Below are 19,084 nucleotides of genomic sequence, written 5' to 3'. Positions count from 1 at the left end.
ATTCCCAAGGCCCTTCTATGAAGGTTTCCCCTCCAAAAGCCAGATTTGGCTGAGCACTCGCAACCTCTCAGAGCTAGTAGAGTTGCCATTTGGCCCAGTTCACCACAGAATGAGAACAGTTCTGAGATGTGTGCCACCATCCCCTTACCCAAGGTGGGGCAGACCAGCCTCCACTGTTGGGGGAGTGTAACATTTCTGAATAAATCACAGACTTTCAGAGCAGGAATGACTCTCATAGATTAGCCAAGCCAACTCCTTGTAGAACAGACTATGGCCCCAAAAGGGGCAAGAGCCTAGCCAAGATTGCCCTGAGACACTAACAGAGCCCAGACTAAACTCCAGCTCTTCAACTCCAGAAGAGTGCTCTTTTCATGATTCCCCAGTACCTCCTCCACTCAGCAAGAAGTGAGACCAATGCTCATGCTCCCACCAAGGCACAAACAAGACCCTACATTATTAGCTAGGTCTAAGCAGTCCCCAAACAATTCTCACTTCCTAACAAGAAACATCTATGTGTCCAGGAGCAAGGCAAAGCCAAGTAAGTTATTGACTCAACCAGGTAGAAAGCTCGACTAGTCTTAAAGGCAGTAGTCTGACACTAGCAAGAAGGGTGACACAGGAAGCCAGCTGCAGAAAAAGAGTCAGGCCAGGCCCCAAGCAGGCAGAACACAAACAACATGACAGGTGGATGTCCCCACACAGACCCCCAACTACTAGAATTTTCTCTAAACTTTATTCTTGACACATGATATTTTAGAAGAGACTGAAGGGAGGTTGGGCAATTATTGGAACAGGGGAAAGGCCTAATGTTTAAAGCTGAAACTTCCTTTCTAGCCTCAGAACTCTGGCCTAACAATGACTAGAGCTTAAGTCCAGGCCTTTATAAAACAACACTTTTCTCCCCTTTTCACACCCCACCGTATGCGGAGTCTAAAACGAAAGTCCTCTGTTTCCCACTCAAGTCCTGTCTCCCTTATTCATTAGCTGAGTAATATTTTCAGAGTCAATCTTTGAGCCTCAGTTTCCCCATATGAAAAAGTAGGGGTAATAATTCCTAGCCTTCCTACTGGAGAGAGTTAACGAATATCAAATGACATAATAATATCGTCAAAAGGGCTTTGACAACTACAATGCATATCATAAATGTAGAGAATTATCAGTATGTGTTGGGGACATTTTTTTTTGGTCCAGACGTGGGGTGCAAAAAGCTAGGAACCCTGGAAAATAATTGCAGGGCAATGCCAGCCAACCTATAAAGGAATTCCTTTAATTCACATCTGACAGGGCTGTTTTAAATAGGTAACTACTTGGAAAACAGGCAGCTAGCCCTAAACTTAACCCCCTCCCAGCTTCCTAACCCTTTTCGGGGCTGTATTCCCTTTTCTGGGCTGCTCAAAAGCTAGAGGTTCCAGAGGAACTTGCCCAGAGAGGTCTCTAATAGCTTTTTCAAGATTTATTCAGTCTTGGCTCTTCCTGACAAAGGCTGAATCCCAGTGCTGGGGGCGGGGGGATGGGACTGTTCAAACCATCCCTGGAATAGCAGTCCATGTAGGGTAATCTCACACATGGTCTTTTTTACCTCCACTCTTTGAAGGATTGCCTTCCTCCCAAACCTGGTCTCATAAATTTGTCACCCCTACCTGAGTTCAGAGCCTGGAGGGATGGTCAATGAGGGCATAAATGACCTGGGAAGTAGAAGCCCATCACTTTCGTTGCTCCAGAGACCAAATTTCACCATTTTCCTTGAGGTAAGGTCTGCTATCCATATAAACATAAGAGTAATACCCCATGGATAACTCAGCAGTAGCAATCTAACCACTTTGGGAAGTTTTTGGAAATATTTACCTAATTACATCTTGTTTGGATTATCAGAAGAGCCAAGGAAGTTTACATTCCCTGGGCTCATATGGCTTAGAACAGGCAGTCCACAGGTAGCTGGGAGAAGAAACTTTTGTTATGGATAGTTGAGAGCTGATTATATGGCAATGCATCACTGGTCCCAAATGGTCTATAAATGAGCTGTTCCACAGAAGTGAACTTTTCCTGATAAGTGGTTAACTCTTTTACGGGTCATAACCATTCTTAATAGTGAGGTGAAAGTCATTCATCCACTGACACAATCTACTGCCTTTGTCAACAGAGGCTGTTAAAACATGATTTAGGCTTCTCTGAGCACTTGAATCCTGTATGCTTGATTTTCTACAGAACATTTGAGGGCTTTCCAATGTTATCTTATCCAAGTTTCCCACCAACTCTGAGGCTAGCATTATCATCCCCACTTTACCAATGAAGAATGGGAGGCTCAGGGAGATTAAAGTACTTCCCTAAGGTCACACAGCCAATAAGTGTTGAAACACAGATCTTCCTACAAGCCTGACCCACAATAAATGCCTGGAGATACTTTGGATCCAAGCCTTCTCAAGTAGTCCAAAAAGTTCTTTAAAATGCCATTTCCTTTTCTGTTTTGGAGTCTGATTCCAGAGCCTTGCTCTTTCTGCCCCACAAGGATTCAGAAAGCTCCAATCACTCAGAATCTGCAGGCAGCTTCCTGTTTGTCTAAAGGGGAAGGCAATAATGCCTGCAGTGGCCTGTAGGTTTGGCCCAGCCAAGGTCAACCTCTGGTGGCAGAGGCTCCAGGATTAAGGGCTGGGCAAGCAGAAGCTCTGCTTCACCCACTGTCAAAGTCTGGGAACTAAGAAGACAAGAGAAGGGCGGGTCATGCCATGAGTGGGCAGAAGAGAGCCTGGATTTCTGGTAATTCTGCTTCTTCTTGACTGGCCTAGCTCCTTCGACATAATCAAATCCTCAAGCTAGCGAGTTTCTAAGACCAGGAGCAGCCACTGGGCTAGAATTTGTTTCCAAAATATATTGTATATTTATTTGCATTTCACAAATCACTATCATCCTCAACTCTTCAACTGGATTGCTCAGCTACATCTGAGCTCTCTGCAAGATTCCACTTTCCTGCCACCTGGACAAGATCCCTGGTAAGTATGGAGGGGGGATTCTAATCCAGCTTCCCTGCTTTTCCCTGGGGAAGACTAGAAAGGCACATGCCCACCACCACCACCAACACACACACACACACACACACACAGCTTCTTTCTTTAACGGCAGACAGCTATGGCAGCTAGAGGTCTTCTGAGGAACAGGGTTCTCAGTCAGGTACTGTCTGGAATCAAACTACCCCAAACAGGCAAAACCACAGAAGAGGGAGGGAGCCACATTAAGCACAGGAAAGTGGTTTACCCTACTGCCAATCACTCCACTAAGATCATTTAGGCACAGGTGAAATCACAGCAATCTCTAGATGTAGGGCCTACTGAGTTTGGAAAGGGGAGCAGCTGTCATTACCCTATCCTTCATCCCAACAGAATGGTCCACAACTCCCACCTTCTCCAGAAAGCCTTCTTTCTCAGGCAGGCAAGCCTTTTACAATGTCCTCTTTATTTTCCACTCAAAAAAGAATATAGGGGAGCCAGCCCTGTGGTGTAGTGGTTAAGTTCGCATGCTCCGCTTTGGCAACCTGGGGTTCGTGGGTTCAGATCCCGGGCACGAACCTACACACCACTCATCAAGCCATGCTGTGGTGGTGTCCCATATACAAAATGGAGGAATATTGGCAAGGGATGTTAGCTCAGGGCCGATCTTCCTTGCCAAAAAAAAGGAAAAAGAATATAGGCCCTTTTCATTTGTGTAGATTTTAAGTGTTGCACCCATTTGATAATTTGCTTATTAATGAGCCCATACAGACATTAAAATCTGAGTTGACAGGAAAAGATGGCCACCACATAGTTTAAAAAAAACAAGTTGTAGAACAATATGGATTTGTGTTATTTGTGTGTTTAAATTTATATGAGTATACATGCATTTTAAAAGAGTCTTAGTTCACATAACTAACTGGTTAATAGTGGTTCTCTCTAGAGAATAGAGTTGGGGCAGAAGACAGGGGATTTTATATTTTTCAGTGCTATTTCATTTCTTACAGCAAATGTGTATTAGTTTCATAATGAAAAAACACAAACCAAAAATTGTAAAATAAATAAAGTCTGTCTTTATTTAAGTATGCCCTACCAAAAGCATGGATTGTGTCTGTTAACATTCCTTGTACGGTGTATAGCTCAGCACCATAAGAACAGATGGAAAAAGTCCTTTAAAGACAAGATGACCTTCAGAGGCTCTCACTGTTTTAGGGCACCGAACACTATCTAGTAGGCCTGAATCTATACCTCTCAAATGCTGGCCACATCCCTCTCCCTGGAATGGGTGGGAAGAAGAGTACATCCTATTGCTCCCAAAATTAGCCTACCTCAACTAAAACATGCCCAAATTTGCAAAGATATGCAGCTCTGAGCCCTAGGGGAGCCTGGGTGATGGTGGCGGTGGTGGTGGCAACAGCCAGAGAACACAGCTGCTGAGTGCCCCGACATGATGATCTACAGGACTTCCCTGCTGTCCTCCCTGATCTGTGCCTGGCCCTGCCCATCCCTGAGCACAGGAGCCAACTCAATCCCTAAAGCTTGGGAGCACAAACCTCTCAAGATTAGATTATACAATGCAGCCCTGCCTGCTGGTCACGCCACAATGAGCAGTGTACATACAAAAAATTTAAAAACTGGGTAATGCCACAAATATGTACTCTAGGGTCAAACTCTAGGTTGCTTCACAAAGGCAGATAGAAATGCTTGCATGGCTGCCTATAAGAATCCACTAAAAACTTTGATTCGAATATTCCCCTTTGGCGTGAACACTACTGTATTGTATGAAGACGTGGGAAAAGAGAGCAGAAATTGGCTGTGAATAAGCTGGCCACTCACAGGTAAACAGGCTCTCCAAGGTGCACAAGAAGGACAACTCCTCCCCATTCCTTGACACTACTCAGCTCCATTCTGCCAGGGCCCAGCTGGGTCCATATTAGATAATTTCCAGTGGGCCACTGGAATTGTTGATTGGCTTTCTAGTAGACATAGCCAAGGAAGTCTGTGGAAGACAATTCTAACTTGACAATAGTAGCTGTTAATGTATCTATTCAACAAATATTTGTTGAGCATCTCCTTTATGCCAGGCACTGTGCTAGGTACTGGAGATACAACGGGTAGTGGGAAACTGTCCCTGTTCTCAGGAAGTTTACATTCTTAGAGGGCTAGGCTGATAGAATGGAAAAAAAACACTCCTGAGAGTTTTGGCTTCAAGACCTGCTTCTGCACCTGACTCATGACTTTGAGCAAGTCCCTTCCCCTTGTTGTGTTTTATAGTTGACGAACAGATCTTCCACAGATTCAGGTAATTTGCTTCCTCTATAAAACATAAAGTCCAGGGAAGGATTGGGGGTTTTCAAATGGCCAGGACAGCAGCAAGAAGCCATGGGTAGTATGTGGAGAAAACAAAAAGCGCACTAGATGGAGGAGAATCTCCATCCAAAGACTTTGAATCTGGCTTGAATGGTTTGCCTTAGCTGTTTGCCCAAGACAGGTGGGATGGGCAGGCCTTCAAAGAGCATATAGTCAGTGACAGACATAGAGACCTGTCCTTCTAACAGTGCATGGCAGGCTTGGGGCCAGAAAGTCTGAAAGGTGCCCAGTTTCACTGCAGCTTCTATAAATACTTCCACCTCCAGCTGAAGGGATGTTAGGAAACCCTCTACTCTGGTACCACTCATTTGATGCTAAAGAGCTGAAGAGAAGGTGGCTCCTCCCTCCGCAGCCACTTGTGGCCCTTCCTCAGTAGGGCTGTGCTGGGGCCAGTTGGAGCCATGCTGCTGAGGTCAATGCAGAGATGGGACTTCCCTGCATACCTCCCACTAAAAGCACCAGGCTGTGGGGCACCTACAGGAATGCTTGCTCAGGGAAACTGTAGCATCTGGCATTCTGGGCTCAGAGGCTTGATGGGAAACACACATAAGACAGAGCTTTCAGAGGCCAACTGGAACAAAACTTCTAGGGTATCCTGGGCCTACCCTCCCTCTCATGTGTCCCAAACTTCACAGAGAACTTTCAGATGCATTAGTGCCTAAATCTTCACCATAACTCTAAGAAGTAGGGTGCTATTACTCTTTCCATTTTACAGATGTAAAACTGAGATCTGGAATGGTTTAAAAAGTTTGCACTGGTGGGTCAAGGCCAGAAAGACTCTCTCTCGGGCCTCTCCTCCCTATAGATGTTAATACACCCTTCCCTTCTCCAAGGTGTATTTTCTCTATTATAAGGCCTAGTATATCCTACCAGGTGTTTATCCAACACTGTTGGATCCCTTGCATACATTACTGCTACTTCTCCCTCTCCACATCTGTGACTGACTATGCACTCTTCAAAGGCCTGCCCATCCTTAACCACCTCCACCTGGACAACAGCCCCTTCTTGAGGCAGGGAGAGTTAAAAACTTTCATATCTACAAGTTTACTGAAGGAGAAAGGGTGGGAGCTCAGATGGCTGCAATAAGATGTGACAAGTACCATAACATAAATTCTTACGAAGTACAGTGGGCACACAGAAAATGGTGCAACTAATACTACCTGGGAGTATTAAAGAAAGCTTTCAGCGGAGATGACATGGAGGTGGGGGAGGTAAAGAAGAGACATTTGACATTTGAAGCTGAAAGAAAAAGCATACGCTAAGGCTGAAAGATACAAGAGGTATGGCTTACTTGGGGAGCCTTGATCCTACAAAGCTACAGTATAGCATACATGTGGGGATAAGTGAGAGCTGAGTCTGGAGAGGGAGCTAGGATGGAGCCCGGTATCAAAGGGCTATCCCTATATACCACACTAAGGAGTTTACATTTCCTGTTGTTCACATTCACTGCAGTGTTATAAATACTGGCAAATGCTGGGAGTAATCTAAATGCACCCCCGCCAAAGGGGAATGGTTAAGTAAATTATGACATAGCCATTAGATGGATTTTTTGTAAGGCCATTAAAAATGTTCATTTTTTGAAACTAAATAGCATTTACCTAAGTTCTTAGTGATATAAGTAGGGATAAAGAATTAGGATTTTTTTATGTACACTGATTGCACCATGGAAAACTAAGGTACATATATGAGATGTGACAAGAAATACACATAAATAATAATTGCTATGTTAAATGGTGGGTTTATGGAAGATTTTCCCCTCTATTTGCTAAACTTTGTCATATGCCATGTTGGGTTTTATAAAAAGAGGAAATATAAAAATAAAGAACCACTCTTCTTCCATTTGACTTTTGTTTCCTTCCTTCTCCCCTTCTCCCTCCTCCATCTGCTTGCCTACTCTCCCTCACCAACAGCCATTCTAATCTACTACCAGCAAATGGAATCCTTACAACTCATGTGAGGCCCCTAGGAAGGAAAGGCTGCCAGCAAGGTGGCTACTCCCAGGAGCAAGCTTCTGCATGGCCCAGAGGCCGTTCTAGCTCAATGCTGGGGAAGAATCTTCCACCCAAAAGCATTGCCCAGCTCCATCCAACTAAGCCTTCTCTGGTTAAACTGCCCTAGGAACTTGTTCCCAAAGGAAGGAAGACAGATACCAAAAAGACTTCTATCTTGCCGTCCCTCCAGGGGCCTCAGGGCAAGTGAAGATCATGGTCATGGCCAACTCCTAGGTGGCTGAGATACAGCCTAGGATCCTTGATTCACAAGCGAGCACTGTACCAAATGTCAGTAAGGAAGAAGAAGATGGGTGAAAACAGATCCCGCCAAGAGTATACCATCTCCAGGAACTTGCTTTATGCCCCATCAGCACATCAGGCCCTCATGGGAAATTCAGAAATCCCTCTCCTTTGATCTACCACCAATCCCTCTCCTTTTGGTCTAACACCAAAAGAAACCATGTTCACAAAATGCAGGATCAGTTGAAGCCTGAGCTCTAGGCATGTGGCAATTTCCCTCACTAGAAATTCCTCCCCTTCATTCCACCCAAGACAACATCACCTAGGTCTCCCTATCCAAGGGCAACACAGACATCAGTGACTCAGGGAGAGGAAGGGGAAGGGGAGGTTAGCAATTTAAGACTCATCCAAAAGCAATTTCATATCCCTAAGTAGAGGGATGTTATGGGGGAGGGGGGTAGAGGAAGTCAAATCTCATTTGCATTCAGTTTTGGTATGTTTCTTGGTCATCCCCTTCCCTGCTGGAACAATGACCAATTCAAGGGTCTTCTATTCTTCCTGGAGTCACCAATGACCCAAAATAGCCAGCAACTGTAGTTTGCAGGCTGGACTCCAAAGCCCCACCCAAGGCACTCAGTCAACAATTATCTTTCCAAGCCAGGATGCCCACAGCAAGCTCTGTGGTAGGTGGATCCAATACATCTAAGCAGAACTCACTGAAATAGAGAGGGCTACTTACAGAATGATAGCTAGGCAAAAAAACACCACTCACAACGCCATTCTAAGGAGGAGACGACAACTTCTTCAAATAGTCATTCCTTTCTGTTCTGTGACACTCTTTCCAAGAACCCCTTACTATCTTCTTTAAGACTGGGCACAAATAATCAGAACATCAAAAAAAGCCAATGTTCTCATTTTACAGACATAAAAACTAAGGCCCATAAAAGTGACTTGCCCAAGGTCATACAGGCAGAGACTAAAAACCAGATATCCTGATTTGGTCCACTATTCTTTTCATTGTACCATTTCTACTAAAAAGCACTTTTAAAAAACATCTAGAGAGGTGCCCCAAGATGTAAGTGTCAAAAGCTCACCTCTTCTAACATTGGGCTAGACAGCTCAGGATGGGATGGGATGTTGGACCCAGCCCACTCAGGAAAGCCAAGTCAGAAGCCTAGGCACAAAAAAGGCACACACAAAGAACTTACTAACTGGAAGGTTTTACCTACTCCAAAGGAATAGTTTCAGATGCTGAGGGCCCCAGCCCCACCCTATCCCACCCACACACTCTGGGCCTTTTCAAGCCAAACAAGACTACTCCCAGGCTATCAGAGATCTAGGTAAGAAGCTAGAGGGGGGTCACCAGGCCAGGTCAAGAGGGCAAGGGGAGATAAGACAGCAGGGTGGAGAAATCCCACTCATTACAGAGCTCTCCCTTCTTCCTCTCTCCTATCCCACTCCTCCCTACCACCATCAAAGAGCCTCACTTCCTGCTTTAATCTAAACAAGCCCTAAACAAGGAGAAAATAAAAGTCTGTAGGTAGCACGATATAAACTTGAGGAGGGCCTTCCCTGTACCAAAGGAACAGAAGGGACTAGTTGAGGTGGTGAAGGGCATTTGAGGGGGAAGAAAATAGCCAAATAAGGCATACTTGATTACTAGGAGATCATCAGGAAAGGTTCCAGAAGCTGACATCGCAGGGAGGAAGCCTTTAGTCATTGGTTTCCTCTGGCAACTGGCCTAAGGCCAGGAGGCAAACTCCCAACTTTAAGAAAATGCCCAGGCTATGGCAGAGAGAAACACCACCAGGCTAGATTTTCCCCAAGCCCACCTGAGGCCCTGCTGGAGCAGCTCTCCAAGTACCAGCAGAAAGATGTAGTATAATCCTGAAGCAAAATGGCAGATGTTCTCACCAAGCATATGCTAAATCCACCATGGCCCAGGTGCCAAGAGGAGTAAGGAACCTGGGGAAGGGGACTTTGCTCTACTCCAGTTACATATTTTGGATATTGTTGATATTTTCATGTTAGAGAAAAGAAAATTTCAAAGGTAAAGAGGTTAAATGACTTTTGTTCTCAGCAAGAAAACTTCTGTGGTTTAGTCAATTTCTCAGGAGTATCTGCAAGGATGTTTGGAGAGGAGTTTGGCTCACTTAAAACCCCTGAAGATAGCAAAGATTTGTACAACTCAACTAATGACACCCAAATTGGCTATTACCCTGACCCCCACCCTCCAAACTCTATACCACAGGATTAGTCAACCCCAGTTAAAGATTACAACAGCTAAAAGCCTCTCGGTGTACTTCATATAAGCTTCAGGCTGAGATTCCTGAAAAAGGATTGTGGGGGGGTGGCGGTGCAGATTAGACCAAGACAATAAGATCAGGATCAGGATCACTTCACTGGAGAATAAAACAAGTCTTGATCCTTCCCAGGTATTTAAGGGAAGCCAGGACTAAAGAGAGGAAAGGAAATGCTTACCAAGCTTGGCAGGTATGCTTTTCTCTCCCTCCTAGGCCCTGGTCCCTGTCACCTCCCAAATATATACCTAGGAAAGGATTTCTCTGGATTATACTTTGATTTGTATACCCACATCTAAACTTTTCTCTCATTAGGCCCTGATTGATAGACACCCTGGCCACAAAAAGTATCTATCAAATTCCCACGAAGCAGAAGGGCCACCAAGGATGAGAAGAAACTTCAACTTTCGAAGTCACCAATCACAGGAGCTACCTGGCAAAACACTACTACTAAGCAAGCACTGTGGTAGATCACCGCACCAGGGACCTAAGGAGCTACGTCAATACTTACCTTATGCTACAACAAGCCCATTGAAAGGAGCATAAAATCTGGTTCTATCATCAGGCACAACCAAAGAGCTGTGCTTTGAAAGTCACCCAAAAGGCCCTTTCTCCAAGTTTAAGGCCCAGATGGCCTGGCCAGAAAATGCCACACTCCTCAACCTATCACAATGACATACTAAGAAATTCTCCCCTCATTTCCATCCTTTCCCAAATACCTATCTCATAGCAAAGCCATTGGGAGAAGCGAAAGCTGTTTTTAGGCTGTTGGCCTAAAGAGAGTAATCACTAGCTCTATTCCTTGGTTTAGCTCATATGGAAACGTGAAGGAAGGAGTCTCTCACATACGTACTTGGGCAACAAAGACAAAAAATTAGTTTTAGTTAATTCACCCAATTCTGGAAAACTCAAGGTACGGTCTCCCCCAACAAACTCTTTCAGAAGGTTTGCCAACTGAGACAGGACTGTTGGCTCCAACCTATCCTAGAAAGAGCAATTTGATCCGTGCTCACATGTACTCTGTGGCTCCCCTTGAAACAATCAGCACCTCAAGCATTCCTTCATTTCACACAAATTCATTTTTAAGAGAGCACTGGCCTAGGGCCACCTGGTTATGCTCATGTACCAAAGCCACATTATTCTACCACCTAGAACTGCCACTGCCTACAAGTGTATACCATCCTTCAAGGCCCTGTTCATATCCCCCTTCCTCCCAAAATTTATAGAAAATCTCATGTAAAGTATATATTTTTCTCAAACTGTTTTTAATTGAGGTAGCCCTAAATCTCCAATTAAATAGGAGATCTATGAAGGCAGTAATTGTATCCTCCATTCATTTATTTGTATCCTTTATAGTAGATAGTACCTAATAGCCACTCAATATATGCTGAGAACGCAGCTGCCTGCTTTCTTTCTTACCCATCCTATCTAGCACAGGCTTGGGCACATAGCAGTTCCATAAATAATTATAACTAACTTTGCATAGCACTTATTAGATGCTAGGCACAGTTCTAAGCACTTTACACGAATTGCCTCATTTAATCCTCACAACAACCCAATGAGATAAGTACTATTATTATCTTCACTTGACAGTTGAAGTTAAGTAATTTGCCCAAGGCTACACTAGTTGGTCACAGAGCTGGGATTTGAGCCCAAGCAGTCTCGTTCCAGAGTCTGCTTTTCACCACTACTCTATACTCCCTTTCTATGAAGGCCTGAAAAGTCCTTTTTTGGCTAGCCACCTGCCTCGGGCTTGGCCTATCTAACACCTAGAAGTGAGTAGTGAAGGTTGAGCCCAGGAGACTCCGGTCTTTATTCAAATGGTTGCTACAGTAGCAAATATAGTCACCAAAGTGGAAAGAAAAGTACCATAATGTTCTCCTAATTCAAGGAACAGGTCAAGCTAAAGCATTAAGTCAGACTACAAAGAGCTCAAAATTTAAAAGTGCAAAGAGAAAGCAGGGAATTTGGGTGCAGGGCGGGCAGGAAGAGAAAAAAGTCATTCTTAGGCCCCAGAATAACTGAGTCACCCACTGACTGAAACTTGCTACAGCAGAAGCTATTTAGGGGAACTCCATTGCAGCCATCTTCTTATTGTAATTACCACAGAGCCAATTCTCTGGAAGTCTGTGTCCCCTGGGTGAAAAGAGTCATCCTTCCAAGGCAGGCAAGTCCAGTGAGAGACCATTAACTTGGGAATCAGGAAAACCAAGTTCCCCTTTCAAAACTATCACCAACTTTATGATCCTGAACAAGCTGGCTGACCCCTCTAACTACGAATACAAAAAAGAAATAACTCTACTCCATAAGTACTCTTAGGACAGTGAGGCCTAATCTCAAGCAGTCTCCTCTCCTTACCTCCCTTCAATGCAATTATCTGCCTTTCACCACCCTTCGTAGCCAAAGCAGAAAACTTACCTTCCTGAGAAGTGCTACAAAGAGTCTCAAAGGCATGGTCAGAGCCTGAACCATCTCCAAATAAAGTAACCTCTGAGGTCAGCTCTACACACTCAGAAGGCCTTGCTCTTCCCATGACTATAATAACACTATGGTCAAGTCACTCCCAGGACAGAGGGGAAAAACACTAAGAACCCTGCAGCAAGTGCCATTTAGAAGGCAAATATTCAAAGTTCCTCCCCTACACTGGGGGCCAGGCAAGTTGGATTTTAGTCCCAGCCCTATTACCAGTTCACCAAAATCAATTCCCTTTTCTAGGTTTTGGTGCCCCCATCTAAAACATATAGGTTGAACTAAAAAGTTTAAGGCCAGCTCAGTTGCTCTGTGGTTCAAAACACTCCTGTAAAAAAACCTAGACTATCCAGAATGATCAGCTAAAGGGAAACTTAAGGCTGAGGAAGCTCTGGGTCATCTTAAGTGCAGATGCATTTGAAATGCTGCACCCGCAACAGCTAGCCCTCAACTCACTGGTGGTAGATACCGTAGGAGGTTGGTTTACGCATACCAGCCCCTCAATCTCTACCAATATATCTCACTACCACACTCACGAAGTTAAAAGTAAATCTGAAACATAACCTATTAGCTTCTTGGCCTTTCAGCAGAACTACAGGGGGTCTATGCTACTGGTAGGCAGTGAGAAGAAAGGGAGGGAAACCTATGAAGTTTTCAGTGTTTGTCTGAGGCTCTTCATTCAACCCACAACCTTCACAATATAGTCTCATTTGGTTTCTTTCTTATTCCTCAACAAGGGAAGACATATCCATTTCCCCTTCATAAACTCAAGAAGAAATGGCCACGAACACTCATGCCAGTGTTCTTGTCAGAGCTACTAATGAAACAACCCAACTCCCAAGCTAGAAACTCTCCATTATGAACTCAGTACCCAGGAAGAAACAGCACTCCAGAGGTGTAGGGGGACAAGAAGATACATTTTAGCAAGTGCTGTTCAATTTTATATTCCCAGCATAGCCTAGCACACTGCCTGGTACATAGAAAGCACTCAAATTTTGAGGAAAGTCTGAAGGAATAAACATACAAACGGGAGGCTTGAGGCTGTACCATCAAAGCTCTCAAGAACGTCAGTGTTGGAAGGGTCACTAGAGTGTGCCTAATATTAATACAGTTGCCTCATGACAACCTAGAGAGACTGAGGGCCTAAAGAAAAGACTTGCATAAAAGCCCACTTCATTTCGATCATTTTACTGAGGAAAGATGTTCTTCTTATATGGAAAGAGAAAAAGAGAAATCTTCAGGTCAGTGTTACTTGCCATTTCCCAACACCCACCTTCCAAATCAATGGAGTCCTGAGCTAACCCTCCAAGTGACCACTCCTGTACCACAAATCAGAACCTGGAATTGAAAAGTTTTTCAGCTCTATCAAGTGTGAAATGGGAGGAGGGATGAACAGCAAAGCCAGTCAATCATGACAAGACTACCTCCTTCACTTGACCAATAGACTGCTCCAAAGGAGACCACCTTTGTACTATGTTTTTTCTTTGGGGGCAGAAGAGTAGGGTGAGGTAGCAGGGAAAAAAGATTGTGAGTTGAGAAATATACATGATAGTACAAATAGCACATGATAAACTCAGTTCTATCTTTGAAAGATCAGAAACAGACTGTTCCCAACCTCTAATGATGCCAATTTTCAGCCACTCTAACCACGAAAGGCGTAACACTTGTAGTATTGGTAGCCAGATCTTCTCCCCTCTGAGGACCTTGAGTCTAGAAATTCTAGTGAGGGGGACTCTGAGGAAGATACAAAGGGACCCAGACAGACTGTTGCCAAGCAACACTATGAGATCAGAGTTCAGAATAAATGTAGCTGTCATCTCATCTCATCCAGAGAGAATTGGATTTAAAGGCAGGGAGACAGACCAGATCACCTCTAACTGTCTCTTCTAGTTCCATCATTCAATAAAGCAGTCTCCTGAGAGGAGGAAGAGAGAGAAAAGGGGGAACACTCTTAAAACAAGCTATTGTTACAGGCAGCTAGAGAATAATGGAGAGCAGACTAGGGGTCAATACCACCTCTGCCACCCACTCAACAGAGCAACTTTCCTCTCTCCAAGCCTAACATGAGAGATACATAGATTAGTTGGTGCATTCAAGGATCCCACGAAGGCCCTCCTGCCCCACCAGCCTATCTCTGCACAAAGGACTATTCAAGGAGAAACTTAAAGGAAATCCCCAAGATGGTTTCCGCTCTGTTTCTATTATGTACACTTTCACAAAGAGCTGAGTGAACTGGAGAACCAAAGTGAAGAGATGCAGGATCAAAAAGTCACCCTCTCTCACATAACCTCCATTCCTGATCCCTTGCCCCACCCTGAAGTCTGTGGCAGGGCTGGTTCAAGGGTTAAAAGACTTGAGATTCTGCCTCCTATTCACCAAGTACCAATTTAGTGCCACTCGAGTGGCACAAGCAACGCTAGGAATGGCAGGAAAATAAACAGTCCACACAACCCTTGTTATAAAGTTTAGCTGAATGAAGACCCAGAAACTTGCAAATATTTCAAGAAGCTGGGCTCTATATCTGCTCACATGGATAGTCCCATCAATGACCACTTGATCACCTTTCCCCTGACCTGTTGAGCTAGGGCTAAAACCCTATCAAATTGAAGAAGTTTTACCAAGACTGACCCTCTAGCTAAGACCTAGATTCAAGTCCTAGCTTTGCTACTGACATACTGCATCATTCTAGGTCAGTCCCTCCCACTTTGTGGGTCTCAGTTTCTTCATCTATACAAACCAAAAACTCAAGAACACCTTGAAAATTCAAAACAATCTCTTTTTAGGGAATCCAAGAGAGTACCAAAGACTTTGTGATCTAAAAAAAGTTAAAAAGGATGGGGACGGGGAAAGATTTTTTTTTACAACTGTCTTACCATCACCAGAAAGTGTAGATGGCAGTTAATAAGCTTCTCCATTCTGGCTACTAAAACAGACTCAGGAAACTGGCAACTAGAAGCAAAATCCAAGAATTGGTGGGGAGGGGTGCAGAGGGGCATATTTTAACAGATTTAAGGGAGGCTGGGCTGACTAAGGGAGACAATTGGCTATAAAAGTGAAACCAACCCTGGATAGACTGTAGACATGGTTCATATGAACGAACACATTTGCTTCTTCCACTACTCTTTCCTATCTGTCATACTACAGAAATAGCCTAAAGCACACTAGCGAAAAAAGGAGAAGAGACTAAAGGAATTTTCTCCCTCCATCAAAGTTACTAATTGGTATGCAGTGAACTAGGGTGTGCCCCTGGATGCCTAAGGAATGAAAAAAGTAAGAGGAGACACCTTGTAATACCCTCAACTCTCACCAGGAGACCACACAAATGCCAATGTTGGTTACTTTGCCCAAATTATCCACTTTCTTTTATCTGATGACCAGGAAGCTCTGAGAACAGGGTGTAATTTGCTTTGGGCAAGAGAGGGGACTCAACTTCATGAACCCAATCATTGAATCAGAATAGAGGGTCAATGGGATGAGTACCAAAAAGCCTGGACCCAAGTCTTGGTTCTGTCCTCATGTGCCCTTAGGTAGGTCCTTTCCTATAGGCCTAAATATCCCCACTAGTTAAAAAAACAAAAAAAAGAGTTGTACTAGAGAGTCTCTGAGGTCTCTTTCAGGTTAAGATTCTATGCTCCTAACAGGCATAATATAGTTATTTATCCTAAAAGTTGACCATTCCTTGAGCCAAATATCATGGAAAATTCTCCAAAGTTTCCAGTCTATCAAAATTCAGCCCTTGCCTTCCAATTTGATTCATACTTCAGTCAATCTGCATAAAAATACTTTCAGTATTCAGGTACCTTTAATACCCTAGGTCTGACTTCAAACAGCTCATACTCCATTCTGTCTCCATACCCAGGAAAAAGATCATCATGCTTTCGTCTTTGCCACTTTTCACTGAAATGGGATGGTTAAGGCAACTTTGGAACAATTTCCAGGCCCATCAAGTTGCGTTGAAATGTGAGGTATCTCAGAATTGAGAATGAAAGATGCCATTAGAGAAGAGAGGTCATGGGGCAGAGTCTGTTTTCAGAGATCCACCCACCTATTTAGGCAAAGCCACACCTTAAGAGGAGTCAAGGAGTCAACCACAGGGAGATAAACCCAAAGAGAGGCTCCTGGAAGGATCTTTATAATCCTCTGTGTTGGCAGAGACAGTGGGGTTTTTTTTCCCCTCTCTTTTCAAAACCATTCTCTCAGTTTGTGTGTGTGGGAGGGAGGGACAAGTGTGGAAAAGCCCCACATCATAAAACTGTGAGCAATTTAAGAGATGGTAGAAGCACATACTTGTTGAAAACTTGGTGTTTCTGAAGGACGAGGTTCTGGAAAGGCAAGAATGACTTGGCAGTAAGGGTGGAATACAGCAACGTGGCAACCAAAGCTCAGCACACACCCAAAGAACTGGGCCCCCTACTCCTTCTCTCCTCCAAGGACCCTCAGCCATTCTCAAGGCTACTAGTCACTATCTCAGACTAGGGAGAGGGGTCCGGGAGCACTGCATAGCCTAGGCCAGTGCAACAAGCTGCTTGGCCTAAGGGACTCAAGCCAGGGGGGTCACCAGGCCTTCCTGAGCAAGGGAAGGGCCCCAGCGGCCATTTGGCATGACTTGCACAAAAGCAAGCAGGGCTCATTATTCAGGCACACCCCTCCCCCGTCCCTCCCTCCTGGGCATCCGGCCCCACTAGGCACTACTCCCAGGAGGCTTCTGCTCTTCTCATAACAGCCAGTGGGGTGGAGACCAATCCTAGAAGCTACCACCACTCTGGAAAGGTGTGGCCCCACAGGAGAGAATCCACATATCACACAACAGTCCGGAGGGGATAGGAGGAGACAGAGAGCCATTAAGAAATGGGAAGGGCAGGGATTTGGCGAAAGGAGAGGAGGAAGAAACTAGTCTTCTCCCCTAGGAAGTAGGGCAGACCTCTACTCAGTCTCATGTCTAGTGAAATGTTAGAGCTCCTTGGTTAAAGCAAGCAGCTTCGATGAGTCCCTCCACAACTTTCTCCTCCCCTCCTAGTGAGAAACAGCTGGAGCCGCCTGAGGAGGCTGTAGGAAAGGTGAGTGGGGGTGCGGGACCCGCCCTGAGCAGCTCCCTCCCTCCTCCGTGCTTCTTGGTCCCCGTGGCCCCTCCTGGACAGTGACAGCCTTGCCCCAGAAAGGCGCCAATTCCTGGACTGGAGGAAGTGTTCTCCGGACCAGAGTCCTCTCCCCTGTGCCCATGGCCCGTCAGGGGCAAGAAGAGACCTCGGGCTCCCAAGCAAGCCTTCCCTATTGTGTCATCCCAGACGCACGGAACTGGAATCTGAGAAAGAGGCCGTCCCCGCTCCGTCCACACTTCTAGCCCGGGACCCCCTTACCCACGAAGGCGCGCCAGACCAGTACTCCACTCCCGCCCCTACCCACACCAGGCCTTGGCGGAGGGCGCGGCGTCCCGAGCGGGCGGGTGACTGGGCAAACCCCCAACCGTCAGCCATGGGCTACAAGGGTCTGCTAGAACCCCCGGGCCCAGCAGCACCCACCCCCAGCACTCACTGTCTTGGGCATGGTGGCGGCAAAGGCGGTGGAGTTGGCGAAGTTTGGCTGGGCGCTGTCAGGGCAGCGCTGAGCACGCAGTACACACGGCTTGGACTCCGGGGACTGGGGATTCGGATTAGGTCCCTCGCTAGCGTCGGTGCGACTGCTCGGCTTCCTGCTAACGGGCCACGACTTCACAAACTCCACCCAGGAAAGAACCGCCCCCGTCGCGCCACCCTCTCCTTTATGTGACGGGACTTAGGCGCTGCTCCCCGCCCTCGCGCCCGCCTTCTTGTCCGCTGCCAGCCTCGCCCCGCCTAGTCCCGCCCAGCCCAGCTGAGCCAGGCCACATCAGCCGCCTAGGGACCAGAGTGGGCTTGGGCGCCCCAAGGGAGCTCCCACCCCCGACCCAGGCCCACCCTGACCTCGCACCCCCTTCACAGACCCTAGCCCTCCTGGCCATCCGGTCCCCCTCCCAAGCAGGGCCGGACCCTGGGCCGCACTCTGGCAGAGGCTTAAGCAGTCCCAGACTGCAACTTTCCGCTGATGGTGAGCTCACTACCTATTATAACTGCGTGTTCCCGCTCAAGACTCTTAGAAAGTTCTTCCCGTGTGTATCTGAACTCCTTTTCTCTGTGGCTTCCGCCTGTGGATCTCAGCTCTGCTCCCGGAGCCACACAAATCCCCTGCTGTCCCTAACAACTTCTCAGAGGTCTGAAGATCCCATGTCCACCTGAAACTTTTCTTCTCTTGGCTCAACTGCCTCAGCTCCTCCAACATTTCATCCACTCACTTCTGTAGGACTCTATATCCCTTTTCCCACCATATTTCCTCCCCATCATGCTCAATCCTTACTTTCATCAGAATTGGGCTCCTTTTCCCCATATCTGTACTCTAGTCACTTTCCTTCCTTCAAATCTCAGTCTCCACCTTCTTCAAATTAATGCCCTGATTCTTTAGCCTCTCCCCCAACACATTCACTGATTTTCTGTGATTCACTTTTTGATAAGGCTATAATTCCCCCAGGTTAGATGCACCCCCAGTCCACTCCCTTGGGATGTGTCTGCCAGCGTCCTTTCTACTTCTTGTCAAGGTCGCAGAATTACAGAGCAGCAGTGTTCTAGACCGTAGCAGTTATCTTTTAAGTCTGAGTTTTAGTTTGAAAGTGACTGGCCATAGTCGTTTTTTTCTCCTATCCACTAGCAGCTGTGTAGAGGCA

General features: G+C 45.8%; 1 protein-coding gene across 1 annotated transcript in view; it reads right to left on the bottom strand.

The window, feature by feature from the left end:
* MSN (moesin) overlaps positions 1–18,075 on the bottom strand; it is a 68,417-nt gene extending 50,342 nt beyond the window's left edge. Inside the window, exon 1 of the mRNA XM_058536028.1 lies at positions 17,884–18,075. Coding sequence (XP_058392011.1) covers positions 17,884–17,895 — 12 coding nt within the window. The 5' untranslated portion in view covers positions 17,896–18,075. The remainder of the gene's footprint in view (positions 1–17,883) is intronic.
* Between the last annotated feature and the right edge of the window lie 1,009 nt (positions 18,076–19,084).

The sequence above is a fragment of the Diceros bicornis genome, chromosome X (genome assembly GCF_020826845.1).
Source record: "Diceros bicornis minor isolate mBicDic1 chromosome X, mDicBic1.mat.cur, whole genome shotgun sequence".
Classification (NCBI taxonomy): domain Eukaryota; kingdom Metazoa; phylum Chordata; class Mammalia; order Perissodactyla; family Rhinocerotidae; genus Diceros; species Diceros bicornis.
This window is presented reverse-complemented; position numbering and strand designations above follow the sequence as displayed.